Here is a 13,012-nt window from a genome sequence, read left to right as displayed (position 1 = left end):
CATGAAATTCTTTGTAAGAATTATGAAGGTAACTACAAAGCTTTACTTTCTTAGCACAGGCTGCAACCTTGATGGCAACAGGTCTTAAATAAATAATGCAGGCAATATAAGAGTTAAAACAAAAGCAACTCAAAGTTACCCATAAGGTTGGTTATGAGCGAGGTGCTGAAGTTCAGTGATTTAATTTTTCTAATTATTTACAAACACTCCTAAGTCAAACACCTAAGTCTAGAGAATCTAACATATCTGCCTAATCAAAATTTTTGTCTGAAATAATATTTAACCAAGAACTGAAAATACAGTCTGAAATACTGCTTTATAAAATATAAGATGGCCAAATAAGATTCACTCAATTATTTTAATGACAAAGTAGAAATCTGTTGTATTTTTAAAAGATCGCTAAGATTCTTTGTAAATTGAAAAAAAGTGAGAAAAATATGTTGACAGGCAAGTAAAAAGCCAGAGAAATAAGGATATACTTTAAGCAATGTGTGCTTTCATAGATCTCGGTTGCCTTCAAATTTATTTCATGTACCTAAATCAGCTTAAAATTTACAAATGATCAATTTTTTAAACCACACACTAAATTATTACCTTTTTTTAACATTTCATGTAAAAAACTTAATCATATATATCCTAGACATTAAACTTATTTTAAATTGCAGTTTCCTCACTAGAGAGCACAAGTTTAACTAGTCAGTGAAAAAACAAAAAAAGTTCATTGATGAAGAAATGTTTTTAAGTATGTAAAAATAAATGACACTTATTTTATAAAAATATTTGTCTTGGTATGGCCCTGTACATTTCATAGTAAAATGAACTGTAGAAGTATAAGTATAAAATAATATAGGAAGAAACATTATATTTCAAAAGGTGACCTTTTTAAAAAGTTTAGAAACTAAAGGTTAAGGAAGAAATTTAGTAAAGATATCTTTAAAAAGCCTGAATTTTAAACAAAAATTTCTCATTTAAACTTACCCAGTGTTCTTGACATTACCGGAAGTGCAGAGCTTAACACTAAGATTGACACACAATTCCCAATGATCTGTTTTGAGAAATCAGAAAGAATATTTGGGAGATAAACAGTAGGATGATAAATAAAATCCATTAAAATTCTGGTGAATTTTTGTTCATTCTAGTTACTTATTGTTCTTTGCCAATTTCTTAATGATACAATTCAATATAGAATTTAAAAAGAATAGACTTTTTCTAAAAACATTTAAAGTTTTATCTGTAAGTTCTAGAAGATATTTATAGTACTTGGCACCAATATAAAGTTACTGAGGACTTAAATACTTCACACTTGAAACACTGCCTTTTACATTATGGACTGTGATTACCAATTTCAAAGAGATTTACTTTTTAAGCAAAAAAGAAATAATGCATTTATTATTTTTGACTATATTTTTGAAGTTGGACTACTGCTCAAGATTCCTTCCTTCATAATTCATAATTTCATAATTCCTACATCTAATAGGTTTAACTATTACAAGAATTAATACCAAAATGTAAAAAATCTAAAAAAACTAAATTCTAACAATTCATGTTTAATGTATACTACGCTTATTGTTTCATATTAAAAAATAGAAGCTGAAATACTGATTAATACTTATGATCACTTAAACTAGATGCTTAAGTACCTCAACTGCTTATTGACTTTAAGTCATAGCAAACTAAATAAATATATATATATATATAAAATAACTTTGCCTCTTTAAAATAGGCTAAAACTACGGAATATTAAGAAGAAAACAAGCCAGCAGCTCTTATAAATTATTCTCCATTGTAAGCCTGTGGGAATATTTTTAAAATATTCAGCCACTATATAAGATAATAGCCTTTGTTATTCTGAAGCCAATGACATATTGTATAAAGTCAAATTAGCCTCAGACTACAAAACGTTTTTGAATAGACCTCTTCGGTCTTACTTTAATTATTCAAATTTGAAATACTTTGTGTCTACTACTTGTAGGAACTAAGTTCTTCAGATTTAAAACAAGCCCCATGAAGTACAGTTAGCACCATCAAAATTACTCATTAGCAATACGTTTTCTTTAGAGGAAAAAAAGTCCTTTCATTAGTTTTCTATAGCTAGTTAACAAGCTCTGCAATTCCATGCATTTTACAAGTGAATGGATGCCATCCAAATTAAACAGAGCACATCCTTTTCCCATTTGTTCAACATTTTGAAAATCTTCCAGTTTGTGTTTATGCAACTTACAAACAAACACCTATCACTGCAAATGAACCATTCAGGACAATTACTAAATAAAAAAGTCCATTTGTCTTGGAAAGCAAAAGGGAGGCCATAGTTACTTAAGACTTTATCTTACTTTTGTCATAGTTGTGTCATCTTTCTTGGGAGTAAAGTTTCCAAAAAATCGGAGACTATAGAAACCAACAACAGAGGACACCATAAGATAGCTGTGAGAATCAAGGAAAAAATCTCTCCAAAAGAATGCAAGTTTCTCTTAAGTTCTCAGCAGTCTCCAAAAAATCTTAAGGCCCAAAGGAAAACAAAACAAAAAGCCACTTCGAGTGTTTGAGAAAGATTGACCTGTTCTTTTTTCTTCTAGGCAAGTGTCTTAGTAAATTACCGCTGCCCTAGAAAACTAGACAGAATACTTGTTAACAGACAGAATATTCAGTTAAAGAAAGGATACAAAATCAAAATGATTTCAAGTGCAGCTCCCACAAAGCCAAAAGTAGAAAGAGAGGCATTTCCTATTCCAGGCCCCTGGGAAAAAAAAAACATAAAAAACCTTTTCAGAATTCAATGACACCATTATATTTGGTTTCCCTAAAACTGTTGTTTCATAAATATAGGACAGTTGAAATTAGGAATGCTAATACTCTGTAGTAACAATTGAACTTACAAAGGCCAATAACACCAGACATTAGACAGAGTTAATCAATAATTCAACAACTTAACAATCTCAAAAAATTTCCAAATTATTTCAAAAGTAATCAAAATGATATGATTATGATTACCACTATTACAAAATGGGGAAAGTTGCTACTTGAGAAAAAATCCTTAATATTCTTGGGGGAAATTTTAAAAAAATAGAATAGTACAAGAGGAATAGAATATTTATACAACTATCCCTGTGGCAACATACAAAAATTATAAAATGAAAGTATGCTAAACATAAGCTAAGTATTGAAAGAAAGTAAATGCATCCTCAAAATACACCTGAAATTTTCCTTCCCCAGTTGTTCCTTGGAATTCATAACTTTTTAAATGACATAAATGTGAACACAGATTTTTAAAAAGAAATGCTATAAATATTTCCTAAACATTATATCTATCCCAAAACCTATCTCTACCTGGAATTTAAAAAAGAAAACAAAGAGAAAAAATAATGTTTATATAATTAGACCAGCCAGGCAAAAAATAATTTCCTACTGAAGTAGGAACATTTTCAAAGCTTACTAATTAAAAGAACTATGTGAATATGAATTACAGTTTTACTAGGCAGCTTAAATTATATCTGACAGAAACAGCAGGGATAATTAATGCATAATCTAATAAAAAATAAGCCAATAAATAATACCACCCATATTACATATACATTCTAATTTTTACATAAAGAAATAGAAAAGCCATGGAATTTCATCTATAAATAAGGTAAGGATAAAGAATATATTAACTTTGTGTCTCTCTTTTAAAGAAGAAGTGAATAATCTAATAAAAAGCTTATTGACTATGATGGAAAACATTTTGGAAATATTCCATGTCTCAAGAGGTGGCCTACAGGTAGGATTAAGATCATTTGGTTTATTTTCACATTCATTCAATGAGCCTCATATAGGTACAAGTTACTCTCTACTATGTACTAAGGAGGATGGAAGAAAAATAAATTACAGGAATGGGACTTACCTGGTATATTTAAGTGGGTTAAAAGTGAATAGGAAGTCAATACATTACATGACTTCCTGCTCTATCAGGGATTTGGATATTTAAAACAGAGAGAGAAAAGGCAAGGTTGTAGCTGTAGGAGGAGAGTTTTTGTTGTCATTGTAGTTTGTTATTTGAGCATGATGGTAGGCATACATTAGTGGAGAAGAGGCTGCAATGAAATGAGAAAATGGCAATAACATGGCACAAGGTTCTGGAGATCACTGGTGGGGATCTGAATGAAGAATATCAAAAGGACTTAGCTTTGCAAAGAACAGAGTGTCTTTTTCTCAGACTGAAGGGAAGAAATTAAGATAGAGGTTGGCTTTTTATATGAGAGAAAAAGATACATCATCTGGCTCAGGCTGGAAGAAGTACCATCAAAAGTCTGAAACATTTTTGAAGTAATTTCTATAGGGAATGGAAAGACTGCTAAGGAAAAATATATAATGCCAACATTTAAATGGCTCCTTTAAATATTCAAAACTTAATCAAGACACGTAGAAAAAGTATGCCAAATATTAATATTTAGTGGAACTACCATATACTTGGAGAATATATCCAGATAGATTAATTGAAACAATTCAACAAAATCATTAATTTCTAAGCAAGGGAAAAAAGTTGATTCATGAAAAGGGGTACATTTGACTTCTTCCAGTAACTGTACATTCTGATTCATTTTCATAAAATATGTAACTTTTGAAGCATCTCTGTAAGCTATATATTTCAATCTTCTTCACACCCAATGAGTTTATCTTATAAATTCTCTGTATGTCACTGTAATGCAGAGTATACATTTTCTTAAACAACCACAAACATGAATTTCTGGAAAACTAAAATAAAATTCTGATGTAAAGTCTAAAAGGAACGCTGACACTTGAAAACAAAAAATGCCCTGCCAATCCAAATTAAAAAATTAGACATAAAAATCATAGTTTATAAACAGTTGATGAAGGCTCATTACATGAAGAAATTCAGACACCTTGAAACATACCCACATACAAAAGTGAATGTTTTCATTTAATTATTTGAAACCCTCAGGATATACACAGACTACCTTTGAAAGACATTTTAAAGCATTTTACTTTACCCTTGTTCCCTTTGGCATTGCTGTTTCATCAACCAACAGGCAAAGAATATTACAAGCCACCAAGAGGACTGAGATGAACTACAACACAAAAAGTAGGTTGTCAGCTGTCAATTTCAAAGATTTTTTTGCTAACACACATAACATTAAAAGCTAAGTAACCAAAGGTATGTTTCAAAATAGACCAAAAGAAATCAAGACCCAAATTCTATGTATAACACTAAAGTAACCAGACTATCTATAAAAACTCCAGAATAAATTCTAAAATATTCTGCAAATTAAAATTACAAAGTTGTGACAAAGGCTAGGTAATATAGATATGTATGCTAAATGATCTTACTGATGGGGGAAAAAACCCCACAACTCTAGGCATTTAAAAAGTGGTAAAATAATTTCAGAACTAATTTCACAATGTAATTTCCATATCCTATCATAGAGTTCAAAACAGGGCATCTGAACACCTTGTCTTTCTTAATTTTCAATGAAACAGGAAGCTGGGTTTCCTGCTTTCAGGAGGAAATAGATAATCTTGTGGACTTATTTTGTAAATTGCCATTAAGCTCTACTTTTGCTCTATTGAGTTTTTACTAATAAAGGCATAGATGGATTTTAATCCTGATGATAGAAAACAAGTTTACTGGAAACCTGTTATCTGAGGAGGTTACCATACTCAAATGCCAAAGTAAATAAAATATAATTTGCTTTTTTTTTTAACTAGGCAAATAAATTCTTACTGTCTCAATAAGAAGGAGAATCATAACAGCAGGATACACCAAATTTCTTTCCCATGCTGAAGCCTTTTTTCGCCTCTCTGTTAGAAGGAAAAATAAAACAAAAAGATTATAGTAATTTACCAAAATTCTCTCTAGATTCACATTCTCATTCCTTAATGCTACAATCTGTATGTATAAATTTAAAATTTTCCCCTACAAAGTATAAAAATCAGAGTTGTAAATCATTTTGCTCCGTTAAACAAGCATGATTCTGTGATGCTTGAATCTCAGCTCTGGAAAGACATTTCATTTTTTAAGAAAGCATATTGTTTGTATACACCTTGCATTACAAATATAAATATTTGAATTGAATATAGATATACACACTGATATAGATAAATATTTGAACGAATAACATAACATGAATAAAACCCCCCTATATCCTAAAGATAAACACTCCCAGTTTTTAAAAGCTGGGAGCAAACTTCCACTTCTGGCTATAATGGACTACCTTATATCACACCAATCCTCATGCTAAACATAATTGGAAAACGTGGATCAAACTTAATTTAAAAAAAATCTGTGTGAAGGTATCAGAGAGCTACCAAGACAACCAAAACCTGAAGGGACAATATTCTGTCAAATACACTGAGGTGAGCCCTCCATTTTGAGCTACTTTACCCTGAATGAAGTTACCAATATAGATTTAATTGGCATGGAACCAAGAAGCTGAGAAATCAATCAGGCAGAAATCAGTAAGTGAAAGGCAAAGCTGCTAGAGCAAAGCTTTTAATAAATTCAAGAGTAAGGGAGACAAAAAATGGAGTTTAGAACTACCAAGGCAGCCAAAACTTGAGAGATTAAGATCAAAAAGGAAAAGGCATCAGTGACTAAAAGGATAAAAAGAGGAACATTAAGATGTTAAGAAGCTGTGCAAAGCTGCTGTCAGGCTCTTGCTTCTTGGGAAGTAAAAAATAAGAGTTAAAGATCTGTGAGGAAGATGAGGTCATTGTTAAAACAAACAAACAAACAAAAAAATAATTAAGCTTTCAGTTGGGACCAATGAAAAGCTAACCCTAGGATTAATGCCAAACCAGACAGACCAGCCCCCATGAAGACTAAAACCCACCCTCAATGATTGCAACCCCAGATGGATTAAATTTATCTGTCCCTACTCTAACTGCCTGCCAGACACAGAAGTTTTCCTCTAAAAGAGGAAAACATTATCCAGAGTTTCTACAATTTTGTATTAAAAAATGTCTAGCATTCAATAAAAAATTCCCAGGCAACAGGACAAAGAGAAAAAAGAGACAACAGAAACAGTCAGTCAATTCAGACATGGACTTATCAGAAAAAGACCTTAAAATAACTGATTAATATGTTCAGTAAAATAAGTGACAAGATGGAAAATTTCACAAGTGCATTTAAATCTATAAAAAGAATCAAATGGAAATTCTAGAACTGAAGAATAAATTAACTAAAATTAAAAATTCAAATGCTAATTTTGACAAAAGTTACAACAGCTGAAAAGACAATGAAATGATAGATCAATACAAAATATCAGACTGAAGCATGGATATAAAAAAGGAAGGAAATACAGAAAATAATAAAACAGCAAAAGGTCTAAAATATACATAACTGGATATGAGGAAACAAAAGAGAATGAGAAGCAATAACTGATGAGATAATGGCTAACAATTTTCTCCAAAAGATTAAAGATATCAAGCCACACACTCAAGTGTGCCACAGATCTCAAGGATAAATACAAAGAAAACCAAACCTAAGTATATCAGAATAAAACTGCTAACCAAAGACAAAAATAAAATTGTAAAAGCCCTTTAAAAGTGCAACAATATGACTTTAAACCAGACACCAGAAGACATTAAATGACATCTTTACAGTATTGAAAAAAAATAGCTACCAATAAGAATGATAAATTCAGTAAAAATGCCCTACAAATGAGAAGGCAAAATAAAAATGTTCCCAGGTACACAACGGATGAGAGAATTCACTGCCAGCAAACCTGAACTAAAAATTACGAAAGGGTGTTTTTTAAACAGAAACTAAATGATCACCGGAAACACAAAAATTGTAACCACAAAACTGGAGAGAGAAAAAGAGAATATCAAAAAGAATAAATATTTGAGAAAATCTATTTATACAAATATTAATAATAATTTTTACTTCACAGGACCTGTGAAGTAAAAATGTAGAATTAAATAAATGACAATATTAACATGAGAAAGGGTAAATAAAGACTAGGTAGGGGCATTCATAACCTCTCAGGCATATATATAACAAATAATAGAGAGAAAACTGAATAATTTTAAAAATTAAACAATCCAAAAGAAGGCATGAAAGGAGAGAAAAAGAAACATAAAACAGGTTTGGACAAATGGAAAGCAAATAGTAAGATGGTAGAAATAAATCTAAATACATTGATAACTATTGAAAAAGGAAATGAATTAAATATGCCAATTAAAAGACAAAGATTATCTTATTAAATTAAAAAATAAAATTTTATGCTGCTTAAACAGACACACCTTAATTATAAAGGAGCAGAAGGTTATAGCTACTCTGCTAAAGAAAGCTGGTAGGACTATAGTAAAATTAAATGTGAACATAAGAAAGATCCCTGTAGATAAAGAGGGACATTTAATGATAAGTCAATGCATCAAGATGATACTACAATTACAAATCTGCATTTATTTGATAACATAGATTTAAAATACATAAAGCAAAAATGGACGGAAAAAAAAAGAAATACCCAATCCACAATAATCATGGGACACTCTGACACAACCCTCTCAACAGCTAACATAATAAGCAGACAAAAAATCAGTAAGGGTACATGATATAAACAACATGATTAACAAATATGACCTAAATCAACACACACACACATATATAATACACATACATATACATACATACGTAAATACACACACAGAGAGAGTGTGTGCACACTGTACCTTAAAATGACAAAACACACATTCATTTCAAGTGTACATGCAACATTTACCAAAATGGACCATATACTGGGTCATAAAGCAAGCCTAAACACATTCCAAAGTATTGAAATCATTCAAAATGTTCTCTGACCACAGCTGAATTAAAATAAAAAATAAATAACAAATGATAACCAGGAATCCCCAGTGTGCTTTGAAGTTAATCGATATGGTTCTAAATAACCTATGGGCTAAAAAAGAAATCACAATGGTTTCAGAAAGTATTTTAAACTGAATGATGATGAAAATGCAACCTATAATAACCTGGGGGTTCAGCTGAATTGTTCTTCAAGAGACATTTATACCAAAAAAATGTATATATTCAAAATAAAAAAGACTGAAAATCAATTAAATAATTATCCATCTCTAGAAACTAGTAAAAGAACATGAATTAAACCCAAAGAAATTAGGGGAGAGGAAATAAGACGAGAAATTAATAATAGCAATTACAAATGTACAGCACAGAAAATTCCACAAAATCAAAAATTGTTCTTTAAAATGATGAATAAAATTGACAAACTTCTCAGAGAGGTAGGCAGAAGGGTGGTGGAGGAAAGAGAAGAATAAATTTCATTACTAGAAATAAAACAGGGAGCATGGCTACAAATCCCACAGATAAGAAAAATATAATAGAAGAATATTATGAGCAACTTTATTCCATAAAGGGGAAAATTCAGATGAAAAGGAAAATCATGAAAACATAATTTTCTGACACTGAAAAACACAGAATCATAAATCTATTAAAGGAAACTAATCTCTTAATAATTTAAAACTTTGGCATAAAGAAATCTCCAGGGCCAGAGGGACTAGTGACTCCTTAAAAACCACTTGAGGAAAAAAAAAACAAAGCCAAATTTTTACAGAAACTTTTCCAGAGAACAGAAAAAAGGAAATCAATTTGCCACCTGTTCTATGATGCCAGCCTAAAATTGATAACTGAAACTTAAAAAGACATTAAAAGAAAGAGAATTACAGAACAGTTTCTCTCATGAACACAGACACAAAAATCTTAATAGAAGTAAGGGCATCCCTCTCTCTCCCTGCATGAGTATATGTGCATGTGTATTAAATGTCATAATGATACACTCTAATATATAAAATACACCATAAATATATAAAATATATGTAAATATATAAAATATTTAGCAATTTAAGTTGGGGGTATACACATACATGTGAGTGTATAAACAAATAATAAATATGATGGCATAAAATGAGTATTCCAGGAAAGAAAAATTGGTTTACAAAAATCGATCACTAAAATTCACCAAATTAACACACACACACAAAAGTATTTGATGTTCTAGACAGATGCAGAAAAAACATTTGATAAATTTCAATGTTTATTCAAGATTTTTTGAAAAATCTTAGCAAACCTAGAATAAAAGGGAACTTCCTTAATTTGATACAGCATCTATTTTTAAAAATCCATTGAATAAATTAACAAAAAAAAGCTACAAAAAAAGGAGAAAAAATAAAAAACAAAACAACAACAAAAACCAAAGAAAAAAAAAAGGTAAAATAAAAAAACAGAAAAAAAAAATCCATGGAGATCATATTTAATAGCATATTATCCCTTTGCCTCCAAGAGGCAGAAATAATACACTATCCACCATCACTTCAATTCAACATTGTACTGGACTGTCTGAGCCAGTATAAAGCAAGAAAAAATAAATGAAAGGGGGACTTCCAGGAAGATGTTAGAATAGGGAGTTACAGGGCTCACTCCTCTTCCAAAAAACAGCTAGTGGACAGACAGCAACAGTCTGAAATGACTAGCGCTCCAGAGACCAGGGGAGTACTGAACAGCATCCAGGGAAGAGCAGGATGAGAAGACAGAGAAAATGCGGTGAAAAACAGTAAGCAATTCACTCAGCTGTGCTCCTGATGCCCATCCTCAACCTGAGGCAAGCAGCTTCCAGTTGGCCCAGTCCCTGCCAACTGGAAGGGCCATAGAAGTTTTCTTCCCCAAGAACCGAGTGGGATACAGCCCTGTTCTGATCCAGCTGTTGGCCATTTATACCACAAGGTCCTGCTGCTTTAGCTTGTCCTAGACAGGCGCCACTGTGCCACTGTCTCAACCTGTGTCAGAGGCACAGCTACCAGAGGGCTAAAAATATCCTACTTTCTAAGGGCTGTGGAGAACAGTATACATAAGAGCGCCATCTGTTGGGCAGGCAAGGAATGCACACCTTAGGGAGCCATCGAAGAGGCTTCTTGGTGAAGATCACCATCAGCTGGGCAGAACAGGAAAGCACAGCCATAGGGAGCTGAAAAGAGGCTTCTGGCATCTTTCTGACCCTCTCCCCAGGGCCCTTTTTGAACTGGACTATGCCCCCAGCATGGGTCCCAGGCCCTGTTTTGGTTGGGAAATAATGATGCGCCGAGTATCAAAGAAGATCCTTAACACAAACCCAATCAACAACAAATCCCGGACAAGAGAGAGAAACCAACCTTCAGAATAATTTCGTCAAGATAATCAGATGCCCAGATATCAGCAAAGAATTACAAGTCAAACTAAGAAACAGGAAGATATGGCCCAGTCAAAGGAAAAAATTAAAAAGTCAGAAGAGATACAGAATTTGGTACAACTAATCAAAGATGTTCAAACAAATCTCCTAAATCAATTCAAGGAGATGAAGAAAAATATGGCTGAAGAGATAAAGGATATTAAGAAGACACTGGGTGAGCATAAAGAAGAATTTGAATGCATGCAAAGAAAAATAACAGAACTTATGGGAATGAAAGGCACAACAGATGAGAATAAAAATATACTAGAGTCATACAACAGCAGATTTTTTTTTTCCTTTGCCAAAATAAGATATTATTTAGAAAGTCATCTGAAAGACACTGAGTAAGGAGGCCCAAGACTCAGCTGGCATAGATTACAAATTCATAGTCTTTCCAACCCCAGCAATGGTCTTTGTCATGTCAAAAAGTTGCTTTCTTTGGTAATTCCTAGTTTTAGCTTCCTGGAAAAGAGATCTTTTCCCACAAGCCATCTTCATTTTTTTTGTAGAGTAGAGCTTTATTTCCAGGAAACAGCGTATCGGTTGGAGATAGGTATTTTTTAAAAACATCAAGGTAGGTCTGATATGTTCAACAAAGTGGGAGGGCTCAGCCAAAGGTGATGTGGAAACGTTCTCTAGTATTTGCTTATCATCTTGCTGCAGCCAGAAATCCACATGTGGAAATGGCATCCAGTAATACGGTTCTATACGGAGTTGTTCTGTCTTTGCATCATATATGCTAATCATAGGTCCTCCTGCTGGAGCTCACACAGCACGCAGCTCCTCCTCTGGACCTCAATCTTCAAAGGAGGCTCTGTAAATCTCTGCAGTTTTAATGTTGACAGCAATTCCCTAAATTATTGGAAAGTGTTTTCCATTTTCTTCTCAGTCATTTAATTCTGTCACACATAATGTCACCAAGTGAATATCATCTTCTTGCCTGTAGAATTCACTAAGAAGTTGATGAGTAAGTTTTTGTGACAACTACCTATCATCACTGAAGCCTCCCACGAGGTGTACTTCCAGCTTTCCACATTGAGTGTGGTTGGAAAAGGACTTTATGGAGTTCATAATCAAGGGGACCTCAGCTTTGGTGTCAGCTCCATCACAATGTGTCAAGCAGGTAGCCCCATTACCTGTGTGCCTCAGGATCACAATGTGACAAGTAGTGGCATCATCAGAACCCAAAATGGAGATGGAGCCTCCAGAGGCGGGTGGGCTCATACGTGGTCCCAGGCGGACTGCGGCAGCGGCACTCACCGCCCCTTGACGAGCAGCGGCATTGGGAAGCAGCCGTCCCAGCAGGCCTAGGGAGGCGGTGGCCTCCCCTGCCCTGGGCCACCCCACAACAGCAGATTTGAACAGGCAAAAGAAAGGATCAGGGACCTAGAAGACAGGACATCTGAAATCAGACAAAAGAACAAAAAAAGAATGGAAAAAATGGAGCAGAGTCTCAGGGAATTGAATGACAACACAAAGGACACAGGCAAACATGTCATGGGTGTCCCAGAAGGAGAAGAGAATGGAGAGGGGCAAAAAGAGTATGTGAGGAAAGAACGGCTGAAAACTTCCCAACTCTAATGAAAGAAAAATGTACATGTTCAAGAAGAGCAACATACTCCAAACTGAATAAATCCGAATAAACCTACTCCAAGACACAAAACTAACCAGATTATCAACTGCAAAAGACAAAGAAAGAATTCGGAAAACAGGAAGGGAAAAGCGAGCCATCACATACATGGGACACTCAATAACACTAAGTCCTGATTTCTCATTAGAGACTATGGAGGCCAGAA

At 33.2% G+C, this 13,012-nt stretch overlaps 1 protein-coding gene and 1 pseudogene across 11 annotated transcripts in view; both read right to left on the bottom strand.

Moving 5' to 3' along the window:
• Positions 1 to 13,012, bottom strand: part of LMBR1 (limb development membrane protein 1) — a 360,445-nt gene that overhangs the window by 108,034 nt on the left and 239,399 nt on the right. For all 11 annotated transcript variants that reach the window (XR_005216916.1, XR_005216915.1, XR_005216917.1 and 8 more), the window contains exons 11-15: positions 5,720 to 5,796; positions 4,989 to 5,066; positions 2,664 to 2,737; positions 2,334 to 2,424; positions 979 to 1,045 (exon numbers count right to left, since the gene is read on the bottom strand). Coding sequence is in view for 6 of the 11 variants with exons in the window: in XM_037835728.1 (XP_037691656.1) it covers positions 979 to 1,045; positions 2,334 to 2,424; positions 2,664 to 2,737; positions 4,989 to 5,066; positions 5,720 to 5,796 (387 nt within the window). In the remaining 5 variants the exon portion in view is untranslated. The remainder of the gene's footprint in view (positions 1 to 978; positions 1,046 to 2,333; positions 2,425 to 2,663; positions 2,738 to 4,988; positions 5,067 to 5,719; positions 5,797 to 13,012) is intronic.
• LOC119533870 lies at positions 11,519 to 12,607 on the bottom strand (annotated as a pseudogene).

The sequence above is a fragment of the Choloepus didactylus genome, chromosome 5 (assembly GCF_015220235.1).
Source record: "Choloepus didactylus isolate mChoDid1 chromosome 5, mChoDid1.pri, whole genome shotgun sequence".
Lineage (NCBI taxonomy): Eukaryota > Metazoa > Chordata > Mammalia > Pilosa > Megalonychidae > Choloepus > Choloepus didactylus.
Note: the sequence above shows the minus strand (reverse complement) of the source record. Positions and strands in the feature narration are given on the sequence as shown.